Source organism: Pseudophryne corroboree, chromosome 9 (genome assembly GCF_028390025.1).
Source record: "Pseudophryne corroboree isolate aPseCor3 chromosome 9, aPseCor3.hap2, whole genome shotgun sequence".
Taxonomy (NCBI): Eukaryota; Metazoa; Chordata; class Amphibia; order Anura; family Myobatrachidae; genus Pseudophryne; species Pseudophryne corroboree.
Genome location: NC_086452.1, coordinates 348721757 through 348748160, shown reverse-complemented (window position 1 = coordinate 348748160; position 26404 = coordinate 348721757). Strand labels below are relative to the sequence as shown.

Genomic DNA, 26404 nt, shown 5'->3' with positions numbered 1-26404 from the left:
GGACATCTATTAAGGGAGATTCCTCGTCAGTAACACAGGATTCAGTGTCGGACAGGACAGTATGCTCCCCCTCCTCTTCAGATGAAACATCAGAAAGGTTTGTAGACTGTGAGGAGGAAGTCCAGGGACCTGAGGGAGTTTTCTGTCTAACCACACACTGACTAAGTTGTTGCATTTAATTAGACAAGTTTTCCACAAAAGGCAGGTTCACCATAGGTACCATTTGTGGGTGTAGTGCTACAGGCGGCCCCAGGGGCATCAGAACGTTTTTAGTTTGGGGGAGCAAGATATAATCTCTTTTTGGCGCACCTAAATTGCTGAATCGCTGAAGGCCAGATCCACATGAAATACATTGAGAAGGCCAGATCCACACTTAGGGGGCGGCTATTCAGATTTGATCGCTGCTGTACATTTTCGCACTGCGTGCGATCAGGTACTAACTGCGAATGTACTGCAATGTGCACGCGCGTTGGACAGCAACAAAGGCCATCGCTGGTCAGAGATGGGATGGTGCGAAAAATCCGTTCGCACAGGCGTTCACAAGGTGATTGACAGGAGGATGCCGTTTGGGGGTGGTAACTGACCGTTTACTGGGAGTGTCTGGAAAAATGCAGGCGTGCCCAAGCATTTTCAGGGAGGGTGTCTGATGTCAGCTCCGGACCCAATCAGCCTGATGTGATCGCACTGTAGGAGTAAGTCCTGGGCTGCACAGAGACTGCACAAAGTGGATTTTAGTGGATTTTAGCAGCTCAGCATACACATGCAATTGCAAATATACGGGTGTAGTATGGTATGCTGGCGGCCGACACTGAGGGGGGAGTTACAGGGAGGGTGAGGGACACTGAAGAGGAGTTACAGTGAGGGCGAGGGCAGGGATACTGAGGGGGGAGTTACAGGGAGGGTGAGGGACACTGAGGGGGGAGTTACAGGGAGGGTGAGGGCAGGGGCACTGATGGGGAAGCTAGAAGGAGTGTGAGGAACACTGAGGGGGGAGTTACAGAGAGGGTGAGGGAAGGGGCACTGGGGAGGGGAGCTACATGGAGGGTGAGGGCAGGAACGCTGACGGGGAGTTACAGGGAGGGTGAGGGCATGGACGGTGATGGGGCGTTAAAGGGAGGGTGAAGGCAGGGGCACTGAAGGAGTTACAGGGAGAGTGAGGACAGGGGCATCAAGGGTGGACTTACAGGGAGAGTGAAGGAAGGGGCCTATCAAAATTGCTTTATTAGAATAAATAAAATACTCTAAATCCAAGTGTGGATTAAACATTCAAATACAGATTATAACATACGGAGAGCCATCCCCACCGACTGTCAATTACCATATATAGGATGCTTAGGCTGCAGGGAGCAGGTTGGTCAGAGTTAGGCTGTGGGAGGGGGGCGTTCAGGGTTAAGCTGGGGGGGGGGCAGGATGGTTAGGGTTAGGATGCGGGGGGGCAGTTAGGGTTAGGCTGTGGGGGGATGGTTAGGGTTAGGCTGCATGGGGGGCAGTTAAGGTTAGTCTGTGGGGGGATAGTTAGGGTTAGGCTTCGGGAGGAGAGGGTTAGGGTAAGTGGAGGGGCAGGGGGTGGGGCAAGATACAGTACTTTAGTCTACCTGAATTTAGACTTAAACCAAAATGTTTAATGTTGTCCGAGGCTCAGGAATGGGGAGCAGCCAATAAAGCAAAGCAAAGGGGATTGAAGGATATTCCAGCTGGTGTTCTCCCAACAGCTACCTGTGGTTACTTACTTTGCCAGCGTTTTTCTGGTTCAGGCAGTTGTTCCCATATCTGGCTCCCTTCGATCTATGCCCCAGGCTGGCTGGGTAGCATCCTTACTGAGAAGCCTCTAGGGATAATCCATGTGCAGTCCGTTGTAAGGGGCGCAATGCATCATGTGATTTGTAGTTTATATTTTACTGCTCTGAGCAGTAAAACATAAACTTCAAATCCCATACCACTTACTTCTCTGGCGGGCCGTGTGTATGCCTGAATGTATGTGGCCAGCATGGCTTAGTCCTGGATGACGCCCGCAGCAGCTTTCACGATGAACCTGCTGGGCGGTGCAGATGTCTCTCCAGTGCTTGGAGCTATGATCGGCGGGCCACTGCCGTTTCAGCTGTCAGTGCTCCGCGTCAGGTGGTATGGCTATGAAAGCTACCTGACGCGAAGTACTGACAGCGGAGGAACAGGCAGTGGCCAGGCTACCCTGCAATGCCTCCTCCTCTGGTAAATCTGCAGAGCACACTCTGCAAATTGCAGGGGCTTCCGCTGATTTGCTGCCCTTTTTCTTAGACATTGCATAATGTAAATAAATGGATTTACACAGTGCGATAATATAGCCAGACAAATATAATAACCTCTGGAATAAACAGACATGGTATATGGTGACTGTAACACAGAAGTAATATACTTATATAGGGATATAGATAAACTCTGTGTATAACTATATTGCTTGACCCAAATGCACCTAGCCCAGGGTATAGAATATTGTGCTAGTTATAGCTGGGAAACACTGAAAGTGAAACCACACAGCAGAATAGTCACACAGTCACATGCAATGCAGAAATTATATTACAATAAAGCTGCACTGGATTTATATTCAGTAGACCGGAGGATATAGCAGAGTAGTCGTACAATATAATCTGCAATGTATACCTTTTCTCAACTAACACTGTAGACATGTAGGATACTCCAGTGTATGTAAAGACATAGCGCTGTGTACTGGCGGCTTTACATGGTAGACCTTGCCCTGCAATCCCGGAGACTTGCTGCTGCTATACTGTAAGAAGGTGCCCAGAGTCTCTGTGACGGAGAGTGAGGCAGCTCCAGGGCGGATAGATGGCACCCTGAGCCAGGGGAGGGGCTACAGGTCAAGTGCCGCCTCCCCTATGCTGGTATTCCACCCCAGGTACTATGGAGCCTTATTAAATTAGGTGTTAGTACACCTGACCTGTGCTCCTATTACCCTGATGGTCTAGTGAGGTCCCTGCACGATGACAGTGTCCATGCCAGCGTCGCGGTCCATATCCCTAGACCGCGGACAGAACGCGATTTAATGGCAGGTCCCGCTAGGAGACCCTCTTACCTGCCTCCCGGTAGCAGCCACGCGATCCTGGAGAGTGATCCGGGACTGTGCCTTTGTCCACAGAAGTCCCTGCCGCATGTACCCAGGAAACAGGCCAGCGGGATTATGCCGCGCCGCTTGGGAGGTGATGGAGCTGCAGCACTGAAGTCACCCTGACTTACAGTGCTGCTAGCTCAGGGAATAAAGTAATTTTTCAGTTACAATCAAAACGCCTTCAGGGCTGCCAGAGCAGCCCTCCTGTTTAGTGACCTGCTGTGCAGGCACCAACTTCAAAACTGAGCTCACAGTTCCTGGAGGCGGGGTTATAGAGGAGGCCCCAATGCATCCTGGGACAGCTAAAGCTTTGCCTGTTGGTGCCTGGATCCAGATCCATTTCTACACCCCGATGTTTCTCTGTGGAAACAAATGTAACCTGCTGCAGAAATAGGGAATGGAGAGGAATTACTGAAAATTCTTTTAAAATAAAGATCCCTTTAAAGTAACACTCCTTTTCCAGAAGCTGCTGAGAGACTGCATTGTGGAGGCTGTAAAGGTTTACTTTTTGACAAATGCAGGGGAGTGTCCATGAGCAACTGGTCAGCAGACACCAGAAGTATAATATTCCTCCCCTTCTAGATGCTATCCAGTTTAAGGCTACGGCCACACATAGCGGCCAAGCGGGTCCCGTTCTTGACCGGGAGGGGGGTTTTGTGTGCACACAGATCCTGTTCTGCTGAATCCCGCAGAACAGGATCCGGCCAGTGACACACGGGATTTCAATGTAATACACTGAAATCCCGCTGTCCTGTAATCCGGCCCGACCGCGGCGGGATTACCGCACATGTGCCCATGTGCAGTCTCCTTGCGGCCAAGCGGGTCCTGCTAAACGGGACCCGATTGGCTGCTACGTGTGGCCGTAGCCTTATGCTACAGTACAAAGCCCATGCGACTTCTCCCAGCAATGACAGGACATGCGTCCTCCATACTAGTCCAGTGTGGCTGCTGCAGAGAGAAGAAAAGTGGATCAGCAGCAGGTAAGTGGGGGTGGAGCGAAGAAAGGGTATAATTAAAGGATGTTAATATTGAGATTAAGGGGATTAATTAGGTTGATTGATTTTTATTACAAGATAAAGTGGTGTTACTATGAAGGGGTCTCTTTGATGAGAATGAATGAGGTAATTAGGGGTTGATCAACATGAATGAAATTAATCAATAATGTGAGGGTTATTTAAAGGAGCTAGTGATTATAGAGGGGTTAATTATGTCAAATTGGATTATAATGATGAGAAAGGAGTTAAATGATTTTTGAGGAGGGTTTTTTTTATAATGAGTAGATTATATTTTTTATTGGTCATGAAAATAAAGTATTATTGCGGACACTAGTACGCTCAATGTCATACATTGCGGTCACTAGGCTGCTCTCAGAATTGTATGTTTTTCAGTCATTGGGATGCTCTCTGCATTTTTAATGATCAGTAAAATACTCTGTGTATTGTATGGTACTCCCCAAAATCTTCTCTGTATTTTATGTTGGCAACCAGGATACTCTTTGTTTTGTATGGCAGTAAATAGTATATTCTCTATATTGTATGGCAGCCATTAGTATGCTCTCTGTATCATTGTAGTATGGTGGACACTAGGATGCACTATATTGGATTTCTGTAACTAGATTGCTAAATTGTATTGTCTATCGTATGGTGATTAGAAAGGGATGGAAGCTGCGCTCACAGGGAAGGGGTACCAGAAAGTGCTGCTGAACCTGAAGGCGTCCTACCTCCTTTAGTGGAATAATGATTGGAAAGGTTAGCGCACTGATTGGTGATTATAAGGGTAAATAGAATAGGTGTTGATAGTCTGGGTGAGATTTGTAAAATACCATACATATGTGTGTGAATAATGATCAATCTGAGAGGATAAGTACCATATGCTTTATTCGTGTGTGCGGTGTCCAAGGCAGTATATAAGCTGTCCTTATATCAGCAAACTCTTAATTGTAATATTAGTTCCTTAAAGTTGTTTGTACACCACTGTCAGGTGTGTCCTGCAGACTACCCTTTACCAGTATACCTTCCTATTGGTATACACGATAGACCCCAGCTCAGGTGAATGTCAGGTGTACCCTGCGGTAGAGATGAGCGGGTTCGGTTTCTCTGAAACCGAACCCGCACGAACTTCATGTTTTTTTTACGGGTCCGAGCAGACTCGGATCCTCCCGCCTTGCTCGGTTAACCCGAGCGCGCCCGAACGTCATCATGACGCTGTCGGATTCTCGCGAGACTCGGATTCTATATAAGGAGCCGCGCGTCGCCGCCATTTTCACACGTGCATTGAGATTGATAGGGAGAGGACGTGGCTGGCGTCCTCTCCATTAGAAATTAGATTAGAAGAGAGAGAGAGATTGTGCAGAGTCAGACAGAGTTTACCACAGTGACCAGTGCAGTTGTTGTTAGTTAACTTTTATTTATTTTAATATAATATATCCGTTCTCTGCTATATCCGTTCTCTGCCTGAAAAAAAACGATACACAGCAGCAGCCAGTCACACAGTGTGACTCAGTCTGTGTGCACTCAGCTCAGCCCAGTGTGCTGCACATCAATGTATAAAAGGCAAAGCTTATAATAATTGTGGGGGAGACTGGGGAGCACTGCAGGTTGTTATAGCAGGAGCCCCCAGGAGTACATAATATTATATTAATTTAAAATTAAACAGTGCACACTTTTGCTGCAGGAGTGCCACTGCCAGTGTGACTAGTGGTGACCAGTGCCTGACCACCAGTATAGTAGTATATTGTTGTATGTATTGTATACTATCTCTTTATCAACCAGTCTATATTAGCAGCAGACACAGTACAGTGCGGTAGTTCACGGCTGTGGCTACCTCTGTGTCGGCAGTCGGAACTCGGCAGGCAGTCCGTCCATCCATAATTGTATTACAATATATACCACCTAACCGTGGTATTTTTTTTTCTTTCTTTATACCGTCGTCATAGTGTCATACTAGTTGTTACGAGTATACTACTATCTCTTTATCAACCAGTGTACAGTGCGGTAGTTCACGGCTGTGGCTACCTCTGTGTCGGCAGTCGGCAGGCAGTCCGTCCATCCATAATTGTATTATTATTATAATATATACCACCTAACTGTGGTATTTTTTTTTCTTTCTTTATACCGTCGTCATAGTGTCATACTAGTTGTTACGAGTATACTACTATCTCTTTATCAACCAGTGTACAGTGCGGTAGTTCACGGCTGTGGCTACCTCTGTGTCGGCAGTCGGCAGGCAGTCCGTCCATCCATAATTGTATTATTATTATAATATATACCACCTAACCGTGGTTTTTTTTTCATTCTTTATACCGTCGTCATAGTGTCATACTAGTTGTTACGAGTATACTACTATCTCTTTATCAACCAGTGTACAGTGCGGTAGTTCACGGCTGTGGCTACCTCTGTGTCGGCAGTCGGCAGGCAGTCCGTCCATCCATAATTGTATTATTATTATAATATATACCACCTAACTGTGGTATTTTTTTTTCTTTCTTTATACCGTCGTCATAGTGTCATACTAGTTGTTACGAGTATACTACTATCTCTTTATCAACCAGTGTACAGTGCGGTAGTTCACGGCTGTGGCTACCTCTGTGTCGGCAGTCGGCAGGCAGTCCGTCCATCCATAATTGTATTATTATTATAATATATACCACCTAACCGTGGTTTTTTTTTCATTCTTTATACCGTCATAGTGTCATACTAGTTGTTACGAGTATACTACTATCTCTTTATCAACCAGTGTACAGTGCGGTAGTTCACGGCTGTGGCTACCTCTGTGTCGGCAGTCGGCAGGCAGTCCGTCCATCCATAATTGTATTATTATTATAATATATACCACCTAACCGTGGTTTTTTTTTCATTCTTTATACCGTCGTCATAGTGTCATACTAGTTGTTACGAGTATACTACTATATCTTTATCAACCAGTGTACAGTGCGGTAGTTCACGGCTGTGGCTACCTCTGTGTCGGCAGTCGGCAGGCAGTCCGTCCATCCATAATTGTATTATTATTATAATATATACCACCTAACTGTGGTATTTTTTTTTCTTTCTTTATACCGTCGTCATAGTGTCATACTAGTTGTTACGAGTATACTACTATCTCTTTATCAACCAGTGTACAGTGCGGTAGTTCACGGCTGTGGCTACCTCTGTGTCGGCAGTCGGCAGGCAGTCCGTCCATCCATAATTGTATTATTATTATAATATATACCACCTAACCGTGGTTTTTTTTTCATTCTTTATACCGTCATAGTGTCATACTAGTTGTTACGAGTATACTACTATCTCTTTATCAACCAGTGTACAGTGCGGTAGTTCACGGCTGTGGCTACCTCTGTGTCGGCAGTCGGCAGGCAGTCCGTCCATCCATAATTGTATTATTATTATAATATATACCACCTAACCGTGGTTTTTTTTTCATTCTTTATACCGTCGTCATAGTGTCATACTAGTTGTTACGAGTATACTACTATCTCTTTATCAACCAGTGTACAGTGCGGTAGTTCACGGCTGTGGCTACCTCTGTGTCGGCAGTCGGCAGGCAGTCCGTCCATCCATAATTGTATTATTATTATAATATATACCACCTAACTGTGGTATTTTTTTTTCTTTCTTTATACCGTCGTCATAGTGTCATACTAGTTGTTACGAGTATACTACTATCTCTTTATCAACCAGTGTACAGTGCGGTAGTTCACGGCTGTGGCTACCTCTGTGTCGGCAGTCGGCAGGCAGTCCGTCCATCCATAATTGTATTATTATTATAATATATACCACCTAACCGTGGTTTTTTTTTCATTCTTTATACCGTCGTCATAGTGTCATACTAGTTGTTACGAGTATACTACTATCTCTTTATCAACCAGTGTACAGTGCGGTAGTTCACGGCTGTGGCTACCTCTGTGTCGGCAGTCGGCAGGCAGTCCGTCCATCCATAATTGTATTATTATTATAATATATACCACCTAACCGTGGTTTTTTTATACCACCTAACCGTGGCAGTCCGTCCATAATTGTATACTAGTATCCAATCCATCCATCTCCATTGTTTACCTGAGGTGCCTTTTAGTTCTGCCTATAAAATATGGAGAACAAAAAAGTTGAGGTTCCAAAATTAGGGAAAGATCAAGATCCACTTCCACCTCGTGCTGAAGCTGCTGCCACTAGTCATGGCCGAGACGATGAAATGCCAGCAACGTCGTCTGCCAAGGCCGATGCCCAATGTCATAGTACAGAGCATGTCAAATCCAAAACACCAAATATCAGAAAAAAAAGGACTCCAAAACCTAAAATAAAATTGTCGGAGGAGAAGCGTAAACTTGCCAATATGCCATTTACCACACGGAGTGGCAAGGAACGGCTGAGGCCCTGGCCTATGTTCATGGCTAGTGGTTCAGCTTCACATGAGGATGGAAGCACTCAGCCTCTCGCTAGAAAACTGAAAAGACTCAAGCTGGCAAAAGCACCGCAAAGAACTGTGCGTTCTTTGAAATCCCAAATCCACAAGGAGAGTCCAATTGTGTCGTTTGCGATGCCTGACCTTCCCAACACTGGACGTGAAGAGCATGCGCCTTCCACTATTTGCATGCCCCCTGCAAGTGCTGGAAGGAGCACCCGCAGTCCAGTTCCTGATAGTCAGATTGAAGATGTCAGTGTTGAAGTACACCAGGATGAGGAGGATATGGGTGTTGCTGGCGCTGGGGAGGAAATTGACCAGGAGGATTTTGATGGTGAGGTGGTTTGTTTAAGTCAGGCACCCGGGGAGACACCTGTTGTCCGTGGGAGGAATATGGCCGTTGACATGCCAGGTGAAAATACCAAAAAAATCAGCTCTTCGGTGTGGAGGTATTTCACCAGAAATGCGGACAACAGGTGTCAAGCCGTGTGTTCCCTTTGTCAAGCTGTAATAAGTAGGGGTAAGGACGTTAACCACCTCGGAACATCCTCCCTTATACGTCACCTGCAGCGCATTCATAATAAGTCAGTGACAAGTTCAAAAACTTTGGGTGACAGCGGAAGCAGTCCACTGACCAGTAAATCCCTTCCTCTTGTAACCAAGCTCACGCAAACCACCCCACCAACTCCCTCAGTGTCAATTTCCTCCTTCCCCAGGAATGCCAATAGTCCTGCAGGCCATGTCACTGGCAAGTCTGACGAGTCCTCTCCTGCCTGGGATTCCTCCGATGCATCCTTGCGTGTAACGCCTACTGCTGCTGGCGCTGCTGTTGTTGCCGCTGGGAGTCGATGGTCATCCCAGAGGGGAAGTCGTAAGCCCACTTGTACTACTTCCAGTAAGCAATTGACTGTTCAACAGTCCTTTGCGAGGAAGATGAAATATCACAGCAGTCATCCTACTGCAAAGCGGATAACTGAGTCCTTGACAACTATGTTGGTGTTAGACGTGCGTCCGGTATCCGCCGTTAGTTCACAGGGAACTAGACAATTTATTGAGGCAGTGTGCCCCCGTTACCAAATACCATCTAGGTTCCACTTCTCTAGGCAGGCGATACCGAGAATGTACACGGACGTCAGAAAAAGACTCACCAGTGTCCTAAAAAATGCAGTTGTACCCAATGTCCACTTAACCACGGACATGTGGACAAGTGGAGCAGGGCAGGGTCAGGACTATATGACTGTGACAGCCCACTGGGTAGATGTATGGACTCCCGCCGCAAGAACAGCAGCGGCGGCACCAGTAGCAGCATCTCGCAAACGCCAACTCTTTCCTAGGCAGGCTACGCTTTGTATCACCGCTTTCCAGAATACGCACACAGCTGAAAACCTCTTACGGCAACTGAGGAAGATCATCGCGGAATGGCTTACCCCAATTGGACTCTCCTGTGGATTTGTGGCATCGGACAACGCCAGCAATATTGTGTGTGCATTAAATATGGGCAAATTCCAGCACGTCCCATGTTTTGCACATACCTTGAATTTGGTGGTGCAGAATTTTTTAAAAAACGACAGGGGCGTGCAAGAGATGCTGTCGGTGGCCAGAAAAATTGCGGGACACTTTCGGCGTACAGGCACCACGTACAGAAGACTGGAGCACCACCAAAAACTACTGAACCTGCCCTGCCATCATCTGAAGCAAGAAGTGGTAACGAGGTGGAATTCAACCCTCTATATGCTTCAGAGGTTGGAGGAGCAGCAAAAGGCCATTCAAGCCTATACAATTGAGCACGATATAGGAGATGGAATGCACCTGTCTCAAGTGCAGTGGAGAATGATTTCAACGTTGTGCAAGGTTCTGATGCCCTTTGAACTTGCCACACGTGAAGTCAGTTCAGACACTGCCAGCCTGAGTCAGGTCATTCCCCTCATCAGGCTTTTGCAGAAGAAGCTGGAGGCATTGAAGAAGGAGCTAACACGGAGCGATTCCGCTAGGCATGTGGGACTTGTGGATGCAGCCCTTAATTCGCTTAACAAGGATTCACGGGTGGTCAATCTGTTGAAATCAGAGCACTACATTTTGGCCACCGTGCTCGATCCTAGATTTAAAGCCTACCTTGGATCTCTCTTTCCGGCAGACACAGGTCTGCTGGGGTTGAAAGACCTGCTGGTGACAAAATTGTCAAGTCAAGCGGAACGCGACCTGTCAACATCTCCTCCTTCACATTCTCCCGCAACTGGGGGTGCGAGGAAAAGGCTCAGAATTCCGAGCCCACCCGCTGGCGGTGATGCAGGGCAGTCTGGAGCGACTGCTGATGCTGACATCTGGTCCGGACTGAAGGACCTGACAACGATTACGGACATGTCGTCTACTGTCACTGCATATGATTCTCTCAACATTGATAGAATGGTGGAGGATTATATGAGTGACCGCATCCAAGTAGGCACGTCACACAGTCCGTACTTATACTGGCAGGAAAAAGAGGCAATTTGGAGGCCCTTGCACAAACTGGCTTTATTCTACCTAAGTTGCCCTCCCACAAGTGTGTACTCCGAAAGAGTGTTTAGTGCCGCCGCTCACCTTGTCAGCAATCGGCGTACGAGGTTACATCCAGAAAATGTGGAGAAGATGATGTTCATTAAAATGAATTATAATCAATTCCTCCGCGGAGACATTGACCAGCAGCAATTGCCTCCACAAAGTACACAGGGAGCTGAGATGGTGGATTCCAGTGGGGACGAATTGATAATCTGTGAGGAGGGGGATGTACACGGTGATATATCGGAGGGTGAAGATGAGGTGGACATCTTGCCTCTGTAGAGCCAGTTTGTGCAAGGAGAGATTAATTGCTTCTTTTTTGGGGGGGGTCCAAACCAACCCGTCATATCAGTCACAGTCGTGTGGCAGACCCTGTCACTGAAATGATGGGTTGGTTAAAGTGTGCATGTCCTGTTTTGTTTATACAACATAAGGGTGGGTGGGAGGGCCCAAGGATAATTCCATCTTGCACCTCTTTTTTCTTTTCTTTTTCTTTGCATCATGTGCTGATTGGGGAGGGTTTTTTGGAAGGGACATCCTGCGTGACACTGCAGTGCCACTCCTAGATGGGCCCGGTGTTTGTGTCGGCCACTAGGGTCGCTTATCTTTCTCACACAGTCAGCTACCTCATTGCGCCTCTTTTTTTCTTTGCGTCATGTGCTGTTTGGGGAGGGTTTTTTGGAAGGGACATCCTGCGTGACACTGCAGTGCCACTCCTAGATGTGCCCGGTGTTTGTGTCGGCCACTAGGGTCGCTAATCTTACTCACACAGTCAGCTACCTCATTGCGCCTCTTTTTTTCTTTGCGTCATGTGCTGTTTGGGGAGGGTTTTTTGGAAGGGCCATCCTGCGTGACACTGCAGTGCCACTCCTAGATGGGCCCGGTGTTTGTGTCGGCCACTAGGGTCGCTAATCTTACTCACACAGCTACCTCATTGCGCCTCTTTTTTTCTTTGCGTCATGTGCTGTTTGGGGAGGGTTTTTTGGAAGGGACATCCTGCGTGACACTGCAGTGCCACTCCTAGATGGGCCCGGTGTTTGTGTCGGCCACTAGGGTCGCTTATCTTTCTCACACAGCTACCTCATTGCGCCTCTTTTTTTCTTTGCGTCATGTGCTGTTTGGGGAGGGTTTTTTGGAAGGGACATCCTGCGTGACACTGCAGTGCCACTCCTAGATGGGCCCGGTGTTTGTGTCGGCCACTAGGGTCGCTTATCTTTCTCACACAGTCAGCTACCTCATTGCGCCTCTTTTTTTCTTTGCGTCATGTGCTGTTTGGGGAGGGTTTTTTGGAAGGGACATCCTGCGTGACACTGCAGTGCCACTCCTAGATGGGCCCGGTGTTTGTGTCGGCCACTAGGGTCGCTTATCTTACTCACACAGCGACCTCGGTGCAAATTTTAGGACTAAAAATAATATTGTGAGGTGTGATGTGTTCAGAATAGGCTGAAAATGAGTGTAAATAATGTTTTTTGAGGTTAATAATACTTTGGGATCAAAATTACCCCCAAATTCTATGATTTAAGCTGTTTTTTAGGGTTTTTTGAAAAAAACACCCGAATCCAAAACACACCCGAATCCGACAAAAAAAATTCGGTGAGGTTTTGCCAAAACGCGTTCGAACCCAAAACACGGCCGCGGAACCGAACCCAAAACCAAAACACAAAACCCGAAAAATTTCAGGCGCTCATCTCTACCCTGCGGGTCACCTTTACCATAGGAGTGGTGAGTGCCTATGTTCCCTCTGAGGCAGGGTGTCAGATGGTACTTGGCAGTGTATGATCAGTGCGGCGTCCCGCCTGTCATCAAACCTCTGTGTGTAGCGCTGAGGTGTGGGATAGTGGGCTGTGTATCCTTACACTTACCGCCGGGGGCAGGTGTTGTGCCTGCCACCGGTGAGCCGCGTCTCTGCTTTCCCCACCTCAGGCTGTCCGTCCTCTGTGTCCTCTGTCTCCTTCGCTACGTGCGCTGCCCAGCGGCCGCCGGTCTCCTCCGTCTCCTCCTTGTCTGTGTCCCGTCCTGCTGTTTCCGGGTTCGCGAGGACAGAGGACACCGAGGACGGACAGCCTGAGGTGGGGAAAGCAGAGACGCGGCTCACCGGCGGCAGGCACAACACCTGCCCCCGGCGGTAAGTGTAAGGATACACAGCCCACTATCCCACACCTCAGCGCTACACACAGAGGTTTGATGACAGGCGGGACACCGCACTGATCATACACTGCCAAGTACCATCTGACACCCTGCCTCAGAGGGAACATAGGCACTCACCACTCCTATGGTAAAGGTGACCCGCAGGGTACACCTGACATTCACCTGAGCTGGGGTCTATCGTGTATACCAATAGGAAGGTATACTGGTAAAGGGTAGTCTGCAGGACACACCTGACAGTGGTGTACAAACAACTTTAAGGAACTAATATTACAATTAAGAGTTTGCTGATATAAGGACAGCTTATATACTGCCTTGGACACCGCACACACGAATAAAGCATATGGTACTTATCCTCTCAGATTGATCATTATTCACACACATATGTATGGTATTTTACAAATCTCACCCAGACTATCAACACCTATTCTATTTACCCTTATAATCACCAATCAGTGCGCTAACCTTTCCAATCATTATCGTATGGTGATCACTGATGCTCTGTGTATTGTATCGTGATCAGTAAAATAAAATAATCTCGGTATGGTATAATAGTCAGTAGTATACTCTGCATTATATGGTGGTCAGTAGGATGCTCTCTGCAGTATGGCAGCAACAAGAATGCTATCTGTGTTGTGTGGTGGTAACAAGAATGCTTGTATGGTGAAATAACAATACTCTAAATTTTATATTGGTAGTCTCTTGAATGTGTTGTACATCGTTTTCTAGGATGCTCTCCGTATTGTTTATTGGTTTCTGGAATGCTCACTATACTGTATATTGGTCTCTCCGATGTTCTGTGTATATATATATATATATATATATATATATAAAATATATGTGGATTTCTATGCATTTTCACCTTCAGATTTCATTTGCACTGCAGAAAATACCACTCATATATAGTACCAGTCAAAAGTTTGGACACACTTTCTCATTCAATTGAATGAGAAAGTGTGTCCAAACTTTTGACTGGTACTGTATTTATTCACAAAATACTATACTCAACAGTAATAACTGCACGTATTACATTGCCTTTTTAACATCTATAGAAAAACATTAAATTATATGGTTTTGGAAATAAAATATACATTATTTCATTTCACGCACATTCAGTTATTTTCATTTGTATTAAATGAACTATTAAAGCTTGAATCTGGACTCCACATTTTTAAGTGTCTTGATACATTCTGTGCCAAAATAACATAGGCACAAAGAAATTAACTTTTTGACGGCTACATAATGAACAAGTGAAGAATAGAATAAAGGTGGTGGTGGTGGTGGTGGTGTATGAGTGTGTGTGTATGGGTAGGTGGGTTTACAGACTATTTGGGTCAAAGCTTCCCTGGGGTTGCCTGAGCCAGGTATGGAAGTGGATCAATGCTATCTTCACTTGGGTTAGTTATTATTATAATTATTATTATTACTATTATTATTATCATCATCATTTATATGGCGCCACATGGGATCCACGGCGCACAATTATAGACTTTACCAAACAGGTGCCCCACAATTCTTGACCATGTTCCTTTTGCTAGCACTGGGGCAAGCAAAACTACCCGGGAATTGGTAGTATGACACGTCACTATTTATCTGATTATACGTACTGTCTGTGGGTAGGAAAGAGGCCTCAGACGGTCATAGTCCTCTTGTCCTGCTGTATCCCATAATCCCAGATTCACTGGTTTACTGTCCACCATCACATTCGCTGAGTAGTTATCGAACCTGTCAGAGAAAGGCAATACAATTACTTATTTACATTGTTGTTTACTCACACTGGGTCCGATTCAGACCTGATCGCTCCTCTGCGAATTTGCATAGGTTTGCGATCACATAATTGCCACCCAATACCCGCTCCGTGCAAGTCTGTGTACGCCGTGCAAAAAGCTTTGCATACGCCGGTCAGCTGCAAATCCATTTGCAACTCACTCACCATCGGATGTTTCTTCCAGTCTGTGCAGTCTGTGCATAGCCAAGGAGTTATTCCTACAGTGCGATAGCAACAGACTATTCGGGGCCGACGCTGAAGTCATACACCCTCCCTGAAACCGCTTGGGAATGCCTGCGGTTTTCCTGACACTCCCAGAAAACGGACAGTTACCACCCCCAAACGTCTGTTTCCTGTCAATCAACTTGTGTACGCCTAGCAATCAAAAAGACTCTGGATTCTTTTGCAGTTTTGCCTCGCGCGTGCGCATTACGAACTGTACTTTACATAGATATTTCTGGAGGCAGCACAAATATTAGGGGTGCTCAAGTAGCCTCCGCACCCACAAAGCTGTCTCTTAAGGCAGGTACCATACATTTACAGTATATCAGCAACTGTACTTGGTACCAATTTAAGATGCAAAGGTACCTTATTTTATCATTGTATCGCAAAAAGTTTTATCACCTTTTTATTGAGCAGTAGTAGCAATGACATTTAGGAGGTCATTCAGACCTGATTGCTCGCTAGCTGGTTTTTGCAGTCCTGCGTTCGCAGAGTCGACGCCCACCGGGGAGTGTATTTTATCTGTGCAAATGTGCGATCGCATTTGCAGCCGATGGTACAAAGAAACTTTGTGCAGTTTTTGAGTTGCCCAGAACTTACTCAGCCGCTGCGATCACTTCAGTCTGTCCGGAGCCGGAATTGACGTCAGACACCCGCCCTGCAAACACTTGGACACGCCTGCTATTTTCCAACCACTCCCTGAAAATGGTCAGTTGCCAACCAGAAACGCCATCTTCATGTCAATCTCCTTGCGATCGGCTGTGCGAATGGATTCTTCATAAAACCCATCGCACAGCAACGATCCGCTTTGCGCCTGCGCATTGCGGTGCATATGCATGCGCAGTTCTGACCTGATCGCAGTGCTGTAAAAAACGCTAGCGAGTGATCAGGTCTGAATGACCCCCTTAGTTCCTTATAAACCTACAGTACTAACCAGTGGCAGCTCCTGCCTTTGCTGGCCGGAGGGGTCCGTAATTGTGCGCATGAGCAAGATGGCAACAAGCATTCAGGGGAGTGGCTTTCCATGGACTTTCACAGTCTGGAATGGCAAGGTCCCAAAGTAAGAAAACACCTTCTCCTGGGACTGTTTATCCAGCATGTGATTAGCAGGGAACACTTCCAGTGGGTAGTTACTGCCACTGAGAAAAATTACACCTACATACTAAATGGGGTAATATTAGGGGATTCTGTACTGGAAAAAGACTTAGGGGTTCACATAGATAACAAATTAAGCAGCAGTACCCAAAGTAGGAGTGCAGCAAAGAAGGCTAATAAGATATTAGCATGCATAATACAAGGAATTGATGCAAGGGACGAGAGTATTATACTACCATTATATAAATCACTAGTGAGGCCACGTCTTGAATACTGTGTGCAATTTTGGGCACCATATTACAAAAAGGATATCCTGGAGCTAGAAAAGGTTCAGAGGCGGGCGACCAAACTAATCAAAGGCATGGAGACGCTGGAATACGAGGAAAGGCTTGCAAGGCTAGGCATGTTTACATTGGAAAAGAGGAGACTAAGAGGGGAGATGATCAACATCTACAAATATATAAGGGGTCAATACACAGAGCTTCGGAGGGACCTGTTTTCTATAAGATCAGCACAGAGAACACGTGGTCACTCGCTTAGGTTAGAGGAGAGGAGTTTCCGCACATTGAGGCGAAAAGGTTTTTTCACAGTAAGGACAATACGTGTTTGGAATTCCCTGCCTGAGAGATTAGTAACTGCGGACTCAGTCAACACCTTTAAGAATGGGTTGGATAAATTCCTATTGGATAAAGATATTCAGAGTTATGGTGCATAGGCACGCATTATAGTTAATTTAACTAGTCCTAACATAAAAATAACTAGTCCTATAATAAGGCTGCATAGGAGACCACAAATAGGTTGAACTCGATGGACAACTGTCTTTTTTCAACCTTAGTTACTATGTTACTATGATATCTGGCTAGGAACAGCAATGAACAGGCTTGGATGGGGACCACTGCTTTGAAGTCAGATATCTCCAGTTCCCCAGGGCTGGTTTTCAAAAATGTGGTACCCCTTGAAAAAGGGGACCCTCAGCTATCAGTCTATGGCCTTTATACTCCTGGGGTTCGGGGAGTGCTGGGAACGACCCCAAAAGGCCGAAAATGGGTCTGTGCTGAAAGGCCACGCTAACTTGACAAAGGTCATGCCCCTCCCACATGAGGCTACATCCCCTTTCTGGGTAGCGCGAAGGTCCCAAACCTCTACACTGAAAAGTTGGGGGATATGCAGCTGTTGCGTATTGGTGACATTTTAAATATCCTTTTTAATCAGACTTGAACTGGCCCACAGGTGTACTGGGGAAACCTGAGGAACCCCATCCCCTCTTCTAGGGGTCAGGTTCCAGATTGTCTATACATTGTAACTCTATTAGGGGGTCCATTACCTGGTGCAGCAGAACCACTGATAAATCTAGGTGCTTGGATTGCTTCCATAGAAACTAATGATTATCCAAGCATCTGCGGTGACTGTCCATGCCCCCTGCAATGGTTGACCACACCCCTTAAGCATGGGCCCCTACTACTGCTTTCTCCCAGTGGGCCCTTTATGCCCCAGTCCAACACTGTTTGTATTAGAGCTACAGTATTTTGTAGCTAATTACTGTTCCATAGAAATAACTGTCATAGGGCAGGGACTAGTTATGTTGTAGCTGAGATAACTACTATAATGCAATATACAGTGTTCTGACAGAGGGGCCATTTAATAGGGGCTGGTAATCTAACACTAGCCATGGATATACCTATTGAATCTTTATCTACAACAGTAGCTTTTTGATTTGTAAGCTATTTTTGTTTTTGCGGGAGAACCCATCTTACAATGGAGTTCAGCGTGAGAAAGCCATTGGAAGAAGATGCTACCACTGTAAACAACTGGCAGAAAGAGACAGAGAGAAACACTGAGCATTAACATGAATGATGTGTTCAAATTTACTGTACAGTTATATGATCTATTTGTATATGTAAAATAAATGTTCTTCCTTCTTACTTAGTTTTTCTCCTTTCAGTGCCTATAGGCAGGGACACCATCAGGGGGGTGCTGGGGACACAGCTGTCCCGGGCCCAGCCACTCTGACTGAGAGAGAAGGGCCCGGCATGCACATTCAGCCACCTGCCCGCCCGCCGCCGTCCATGCCGTTCCGCGGTCGTCCTCGCTGTTCTGCTGCTGTCCTCCGACCCTCCAGCAGCTCTGTATTGAAAACTTCCCTCCCAAAATGTCCGCCGCTACAGAGGAGATAGTTATTCAAAATACTAGAAGAGTCCTCTAGTATCTTGAATAACTGTCTCCTCTGAGGCGGCGGACATTTTGGGAGGGATGTTTTCAATACAGCTGCAGGAAGACGGAGGAGAGCAGCAGAGCAGCGGGGATGGAGGCGAGCATGCAGCAGCATAAGCATCCCGGGCCCTTCCGGAAGCGGCACATGTATGTATGTATGTATATATGTATGTACGTACGTACGTACGTACGCATGTATGTGTGTGTGTGTATATAATACACCCACACACACACACACACACGTTAACTGGTGCAATTCTAAAGCTGACTCCTCCACAGTGGGGGGGCCCTGCCTATTTTGTCAGTCCCGGGCCCCGCAATTTCTGATGGCAGACCTGCCTATAGGAGGAAACTCTTGGCAATATTATCAGTGTGTATGATATCCTCACTGTACTGCAGGTACCTTAGACCAGTATCCTGGTCTAATGAACTTACACTGTTGGGATGTATTCTCCAGGGAAGGCATTGGTCGTATAACTGATCAGCAGACATGTTTTTCCTACAGCTCTGTAAGAGAAAAGAGAGAACATTTTATTTGTTTATTTATTTATTATCAGTTTCTTATATAGCGCAGCAAATTCTATTGCGCTCTACAGTTGGAAACAACAATGATAAAAGGAGAGGGCTGTCTAGGCACGAAATCCATATAAGATGCTTGAATTTTTGTGATTGGCTGAAATAGGTCATCTGTTGCTAGACAGAGTAAGTGTTGTAGTGTGCTATAATTGGTTAGGGCCAGCCTATCATTGAGTATAGGGGTGGTGATTTTAGTGAACAGTATGTAAGGAGAGTCTTACCAGAACCATTCCTTTTGTCGGTTGGGAAGCCCACCCAACCCCCCTGTTGACTCTTTAATTTCACTCTCTTTATTTTGGCTTACTAATTTCCTTTTATTTCTGAATTTAGTGGGCGGGAAGGCGCTACTGGCCAGTGGTTATGTGTAGCATAAGTGGTGTTGTAGGGCACTTACCCCTTTTGAAGGACATCGAGTGTGTCCTGCCCTTGTGGGGGGGCAATGTGCGCTTCTTTGAGGGAGCGTCCTCACTGTGCTATAGTAAGGGGTGGTGAGACCTTCACAACACAGGTTATGATTATATATATATATATATATTTCAGTCATCACCACTTCAGTTGGGGAGTTTAGTAGCCGCCATTTTGTAAGATCTGTGACTAGAGCTGGTTAGTTGTAGCGTCTTCCTGGCCACCCACTACGAATAAGGCTATTCCAATTAATACATTTAATGACCATTTAATTCAGGGGTGGGGAACCTCCAGCTCGCGGCAAAGCCATTTGTTCCGGTCCACTCGCTTGTGTCAGTGAGACACGCCGCCGCTCAGTCCGGCGGTGTGTCTCAGCTGTCAGGGCAGGGAGGAGAGCTCAGCTACTATGTCCAGCGGCAGGTAAGATCTCAAACCAGCCACCGGTTCGTGAGCCAATCAGAGCTCAGGGAACGGCAGCCAATCAGGAGCCGCCGCCGCTCCGTGAGCTCTGATTGGCTCACGAACCGGCGGCTGGTTTGAGGTCCTACATGCCGCCACTGCCTCCCGACATAGCCGCACTCTCCTCCCTGTCCTGACACCCGAGACATGCCGCCGGATGGAGCAGCAGCAGCGGTGAGCAGCACAGTGGGGTGAGGGGGGCACTGTGGGTGCATTTGTAGATCTGGCACTGTGGGGGCATTTGTATACCTGACACTATGGGGGCATTTGTATACCTGACACTGTGGGGGCATTTGTATACTTGGCACTGTGGGGGCATTTGTGGATCTTGCACTGTGGGGGCATTTGTATACCTGACACTTTGGGGGCATTTGTATACCTGACACTGTGGGGGCATTTGTATACTTGGCACTGTGGGGGCATTTGTATACTTGGCACTGTGGGGGCATTTGTATACCTGACACTGTGGCGCATTTGCATACCTGACACTGTGGGGGCATTTGTATACTTGGCACTGTGGGGGCATTTGTGGATCTGGCTCTATGGGGGCATTTGTGGATCTGGCACTATGGGGGCATTTGTATACCTGACACTGTGGGGGCATTTGTATACCTGGCACTGTGGGGGCATTTGTATACTTGGCACTGTGGGGGCATTTGTGGATCTGGCAATGTGGGGGCATTTGTATACCTGACACTGTGGGGGCATTTGTGGATCTGGCACTGTGGGGGCAATTGTGGATCTGGCACTGTGGGGGCATTTGTGGATCTGGCACTGCACTATTGGAGGCATATGTGTATCACGTCCCATTTTAATTGGCCACACACATTTTTTGGGCGCGTGCGCTGCACTCATTACCTCTAAGGGGCAGACCTACTGGGGGGCAGGATAATTTTTAAGTTGAGAATTTTTGTATGGCCCCCAAAGGATTTTTTAAATATCCAAATGGCCCTTGGTAGAAAAAAGGTTCCCCACACCTGATTTAATCCAATGCAATTGTTGATAAGCTAGTTTAAAGTGTATAATTAAGGTTCAAGCACAATAAATTAATAGACATCTTATATGTGTGGACTGTACAGTGGGGATGTAATTGGATAGAAAAGCTTATGAAGGTTATGTGAGCGGTTCTGGAATTTGCAAAGCTTGCCTGAAGGGGATCAGTACTAAATGCCGCCGGTCGGAATCCCGGCGGTCGAAATCCCGACGCCGGAATCCCGACCACACAATCCCGACAGGGGTGGTGAGCGGGACGCAGCCCTTGCGGGCTCGGTGCCTCGCTACGCTCGGCACACTATTATATTCTCCCTCTATGGGTGTCGTGGACACCCACGGAGGGAGAATGTGTCGGGATTGTGGCGGTCGGTATTCCGGCGTCGGTATTTCGACCGCCGGGATTCCGTCCGGCGGCATCTTGACCGCATCCCGCCTGAAGAGGTGAGTTTTCAGGGAACACTTGAGGAACATTAGCTAGCTGTTGTATTGTGATAATGGTAACAAGTCTATTTGTTTTATTTAGACACTTTAAAATTAAAAATAAGCCCAAACACTTCTGTCTGCGACTGCTAATATAATGAGCTTTTGGTCAAAACTGGGCTCCTTACAATATCTGAGAACCGTGACTGTCCCAACCAAAATCAGGACACTTGGGAGGAATATAAATAGAACAAGAGAAGTGGTAGAGTGCAGTTAAACACTAATAATGTACAATGCCAGCAACACAATCTTAAGCTGGCCATATCGTACGATCGTGCAGCAGACCAGCCGACTACTTAATAATTGCAGTGGCTTCATACCAGGAGCGTATCTGGAGAGGCAGAGGCCCGTGTGCAGGCTCTGTCTGGGCCCCCTTCTCTCTAGCCGTCAGTGCTGTAGCTCTGGGCACTAGGTCCATAGGGGACCCTAGCACTGTCCCAGAGCCTAGAACGCATGCGCAGATCTCCGGAAAATGGTGCGGTGCCTATTTTCATACTGCGCATGCGCGAAACATGAAAATGTCACCGCACCATTTTCCCAGTGATTTCTGCAGTGCTGCTGCGGGGCCGTGGGACTGCGAAGGGTAAGTATTTTAAATAATGGGTGCAGGATGTGTGGTGTGGGCCCCCCTGGACACCAGGGCCCGTGTGCTCCGCACACTTTGCATCCATTATAAATATGCCAGTGCTTCATATACAACATGATGCAAGGACGCAATTTCTATTCAAAGGCTGAAGTTGGCTGAATGACAGGTGGACTGGACAGGTTTGAAAACAAACTGACTGATCCAGACTATTTACCAGCCGTCTTCAGACTGTGAAGACCATCATTCAGTACTATTATTGGTGGTCATTCCGAGTTGTTCGCTCGGTAAAAATCTTCGCATCGCAGCGATTTTCCGCTTAATGCGCATGCGCAATGTCTGCACTGCGACTGTGCCAAGTAAATTTGCTATGCAGTTAGGAATTTTACTCACGGCTTTTTCATTGTTCTGGCGATCGTAATGTGATTGACAGGAAGTGGGTGTTACTGGGCGGAAACAGGCCGTTTTATGGGCGTGTGGGAAAAAACGCTACCGTTTCCGGAAAAAACGCAGGAGTGGCCGGAGAAACGGGGGAGTGTCTGGGCGAACGCTGGGTGTGTTTGTGACGTCAAACCAGGAACGACAAGCAGTGAAATGATCGCAGATGCCGAGTAAGTCTGGAGCTACTCAGAAACTGCTACGAGGTGTGTAATCGCAATATTGCGAATACATCGTTCGCAATTTTAAGATGCTAATATTCACTCCCAGTAGGCGGCGGCTTAGCATGAGCAAATCTACTAAAATCCGCTTGCGAGCGAACAACTCGGAATGACCCCCATTGTGCAGTGTATGGCATACCTCCCAACTTTTGTCCCTTTGGAAGAGGGACACGCCGTGCCAAAGGCGCGACTGCAGGTGAAAAGGGGGTGGAGCTTAAAGAAGAAGTGTGGGCCTCTCGGTAAGGGGGCGTGGCCTATTGCCACATGCGCACGGCATCTATTCAGTGTGATCACCGGCTGCTTTGCAAAGCAGAGCAGCGCTGATCACTACCTCTCCTAACTGCCCCCCCCCCCCCCCCCCGCACGCGGGACACTGCAACCCGCGGGAGGAACAGCGGGACAGTGTCCAATTAGCGGGACTGACCCGCTGAAATCCGGACAGTTGGGAGGTATGATATGGCCAGCTTTACTGTTACAAATTACAACAGGAAGTCAGTCTCTCCCTTGAAATTATTGTCATTTTCGAATGAGATGTAAAGAGGCCTTATAGCTGCATGTTTATCATTCACTCTTTAACAACCTCATCCAGTATGAAATGCATACAGTAATAATAACATTTACAATGCATACTGGTATAATGGACTGGGCAAATAAGAGGCAAGTAAGGAAGTTGCATCATACAAAGGCCGGGAGGCTCCCGAAATTAGGGTGGCACTCCCGGCCCCCCGGGGAAGGAAGTCTTGCCCCCCCGCCGCACCACGCTCTCCTCCCGCTGCTCCCCATGCCCCCCACCACTTTCAGCCAGTTAAACAGAAAAAAGGGGCGGGGCGATGATGCGATCGCGCTAATTCGCGTCATCGTAGCCCCGCCCCCTGCCCTGCAATACCGATATTGTGGGCATTACATAGCAGGGGCGTGGCTATGATGATGCAAACTCATCACCACGCCCCCGTACCGCCTCCTCCACGCCCCCGCTTGTGTGACCTGGCTGCTCCCTCCCGGATGGAGCAGCCACAAAGTAGGTAAGTATGAGTTGCATTAAGCACCTGTCCACAAGGGTGCATTATGATAGACCACACTGCATGCAGAGCAAGGTGAGTCCTGCACAAATGTATATTGGATTATCAGATGGGGGTGCATTTCCGGGGTGTGGGTCCCCCTGGACTGTTGTGGCTGTTTTGCCTCAGGAGCAGCACATATTGGGCGCGATGTACTAATGTACATCGCCGCCCATCGCCGCCCTGCGCCACGATGCTGATCGCATATGTACTAACATATGCGATCAGCATTGCGGAGGACAGCTCTTCCGATAAGAGCTGTCCTCCGCGATGCGCAGCGGCAACCTGACTTCCGGGATTCGGCCCCAGAAGTAAGTCTGCGCATGCACGGGGTGACGGGGGCGGCCGCAGGGCATGCTGGGAGGGATCCGATCGGATACCTCACACAGCGACGCGGAGAGAAGCCCATAGGCTTCTATGGACGTAGCCGCGGCGCTGTCCTGCCGGCCGGGGGTTAGTAGTACATCAGGAAAATGCGGTAAACAGGGAGTTTACCGCATTTTCCGCTTAGTACATCCCGCCCCTTAACACTTATTTTCATATTTACTTTCATCCCTATCGTGTGTTTTGTTTCAATGTAATTCATTTCCTACCTTCACTTTTCACTACTTTACCTCTCATTACTTTATCTCTCACTTCATAGCCTCTCACTAATTTACCCCTGCTCTTTTCAGCAGCCTCTCTCACTAACCTATTTTCACTTTTTCACTTTTGTGTTGCCCTGGGGTCACTCAGCTGCCTCATGTTGGGGGGTCCTGCGCCCTAGATTTGGACCCCCCAAAATGTAAGGGACTTGCCCGACTAATGAGGTCACCTGGACGCGGTGGGCAAGCCGTTACTTATGGCCATAACTATGCGAAGAACCTCGCTCAAAATGCAACATTTTATTGCAATGATTATTATTAATAAATTGATAATGTTTGAATTGTTCACCTGCAACCTTTTTCTTTGTGTGCAGACCACACAGGAGCCCAGCTGTTCTCTTATACCCCCTCTATTTTCTTTCCTCCCCAGTGGGAGGCGGCATAGCGTTTGCACGGCTGCTAAAAACTGCTAGCGAGCGATCAACTCGGAATGACCCCCAATGTGTCCTAATCTTTACAAATGGCCACAGACAGGAAGTAAGTTAAAAAGACACACAAGTAGATGTTACAGACTGACAAGAGTGGCAGCATGTATACTAGTAGAGTATTAAGCTGAACATATATTTCAATTTGTCCAATTACTATAATAGATCAGGAAATATTATGGTGACAAGCTTCTTGAAACATAACCCTCTACTTTACTTACTGTACATACAACAATAAATTGTGCTAACTAAAATGAGTAATCAACTTTTGTAGAACAGTCACAGACAAGAGGAAGAACCATAAAAAAACAGGAAACAATAAATAAAAAAAACTCATTCATAAGGAGGGGGAGGCAAACCCAGAAGTACAGTGGCACCGGTTCTTCTTGTACAGAAAGAGATAAAGGATGGCAGTTAGCCTCACACAGATCTCCTGACTTAACAGTGTACACAGGCACGCAATAAAAGTATTAGATACACAGATAAGTTTTACATTTTTAGATAAGAGTCTCATGTAATGTAAGGTCATATCAGGGACGTGCGTGAGCTAAACTCTGACACAAACGTTAGTATGACAGGAAAGGCTCTGCCTCACCTACCTCACCCTACCGCATGTCACTAGGTCATATGGGAGGGCTGATTTTGTTTTAGCAGATTTTACAAAAAACACGAAATACAGTACCTCTGATATAGCACAGAGGAAAAAATGGACTTTAAGTGGCAGATTCAATTGCAGGCAGGAAATCTGAAAAACCCTGCAGTGTTTTTCCCACAACCATGGAGGTTTGTTTTTTAATTAGGAGATTTAATATAGGGCGCAGTGATATCTATAGAAATCATTGCGTCTTCTTTCTCGAAAAATCACTGGAACTTATTCTAGCACCCTGGCAGCAGTTGGATCTTGATCCGAGGCACCAACAGGCTAAAGCTTTGACTGTTCCCAGGATGCACTGCACCGCCTTCTCTATACTATATCCCCGCCTCCAGGCACTGGAGCTCAGTTTGTAAGCTGGTGCCTGCAGTGCAGGCAGCTAACAGGGTGGGCTGCGCTAGGCAGCCCTGAAAAGAGCTTTTCTGACAAGAAAGAAAACTTCAAGGGCCGCAGCATAGGCACTTGGTGCTATATGTCATGCTGACATATAGTGCTGCGGCTCCCTCACCTCCCCCAGCGGCGTAATATACTACCACGCCCTGGTTGCCGGGCACTTACAGCGGAGGCGCTCCGGTTTCATCAGGCACACATACCGCTGCTGCGCTCCTGGACCGTGTGGGCACACGATAGGGAGGAGGTAAGAGGGTCCCCCAGGCGGGTCCCGCCGAAATAGCAATCCGGTTGCGGTCTCCGGAGACGGACTGTGCCACTGGTGTGGACACTGTGGCCGTGCAGGGACCCCACTATATCCACCAGGGCAAGGATCACAGGTCGGATTTACTAAAATCCGTTTAATACAGGCTCCATAGTACCCGGTGGTGAAGTCCAGTAGAGGGGATAAGGCTCTGACCTGTAGCCCCTCCCCCAGCCCCAAGCGCCATCTACAGCATTTACAGGACACTTAAGTATTCTACATGTCGTTTAGACAGTGTTAGCTAAGAACAAGTGCAACTACAGGAGAATTAGTACAAGTATTCTGTGATATACATCCAGTATTTAC

At 47.2% G+C, this 26404-nt stretch overlaps 1 protein-coding gene across 1 annotated transcript in view; it reads right to left on the bottom strand.

Moving 5' to 3' along the window:
* The window catches only part of RAC2 (Rac family small GTPase 2), a 336789-nt gene that overhangs the window by 160377 nt on the left and 150008 nt on the right, over positions 1-26404 (bottom strand). Inside the window, exons 2-3 of the mRNA XM_063940653.1 lie at positions 18906-18977; positions 14782-14899 (exon numbers count right to left, since the gene is read on the bottom strand). Of these exons, the coding sequence (XP_063796723.1) occupies positions 14782-14899; positions 18906-18977 (190 nt within the window). The remainder of the gene's footprint in view (positions 1-14781; positions 14900-18905; positions 18978-26404) is intronic.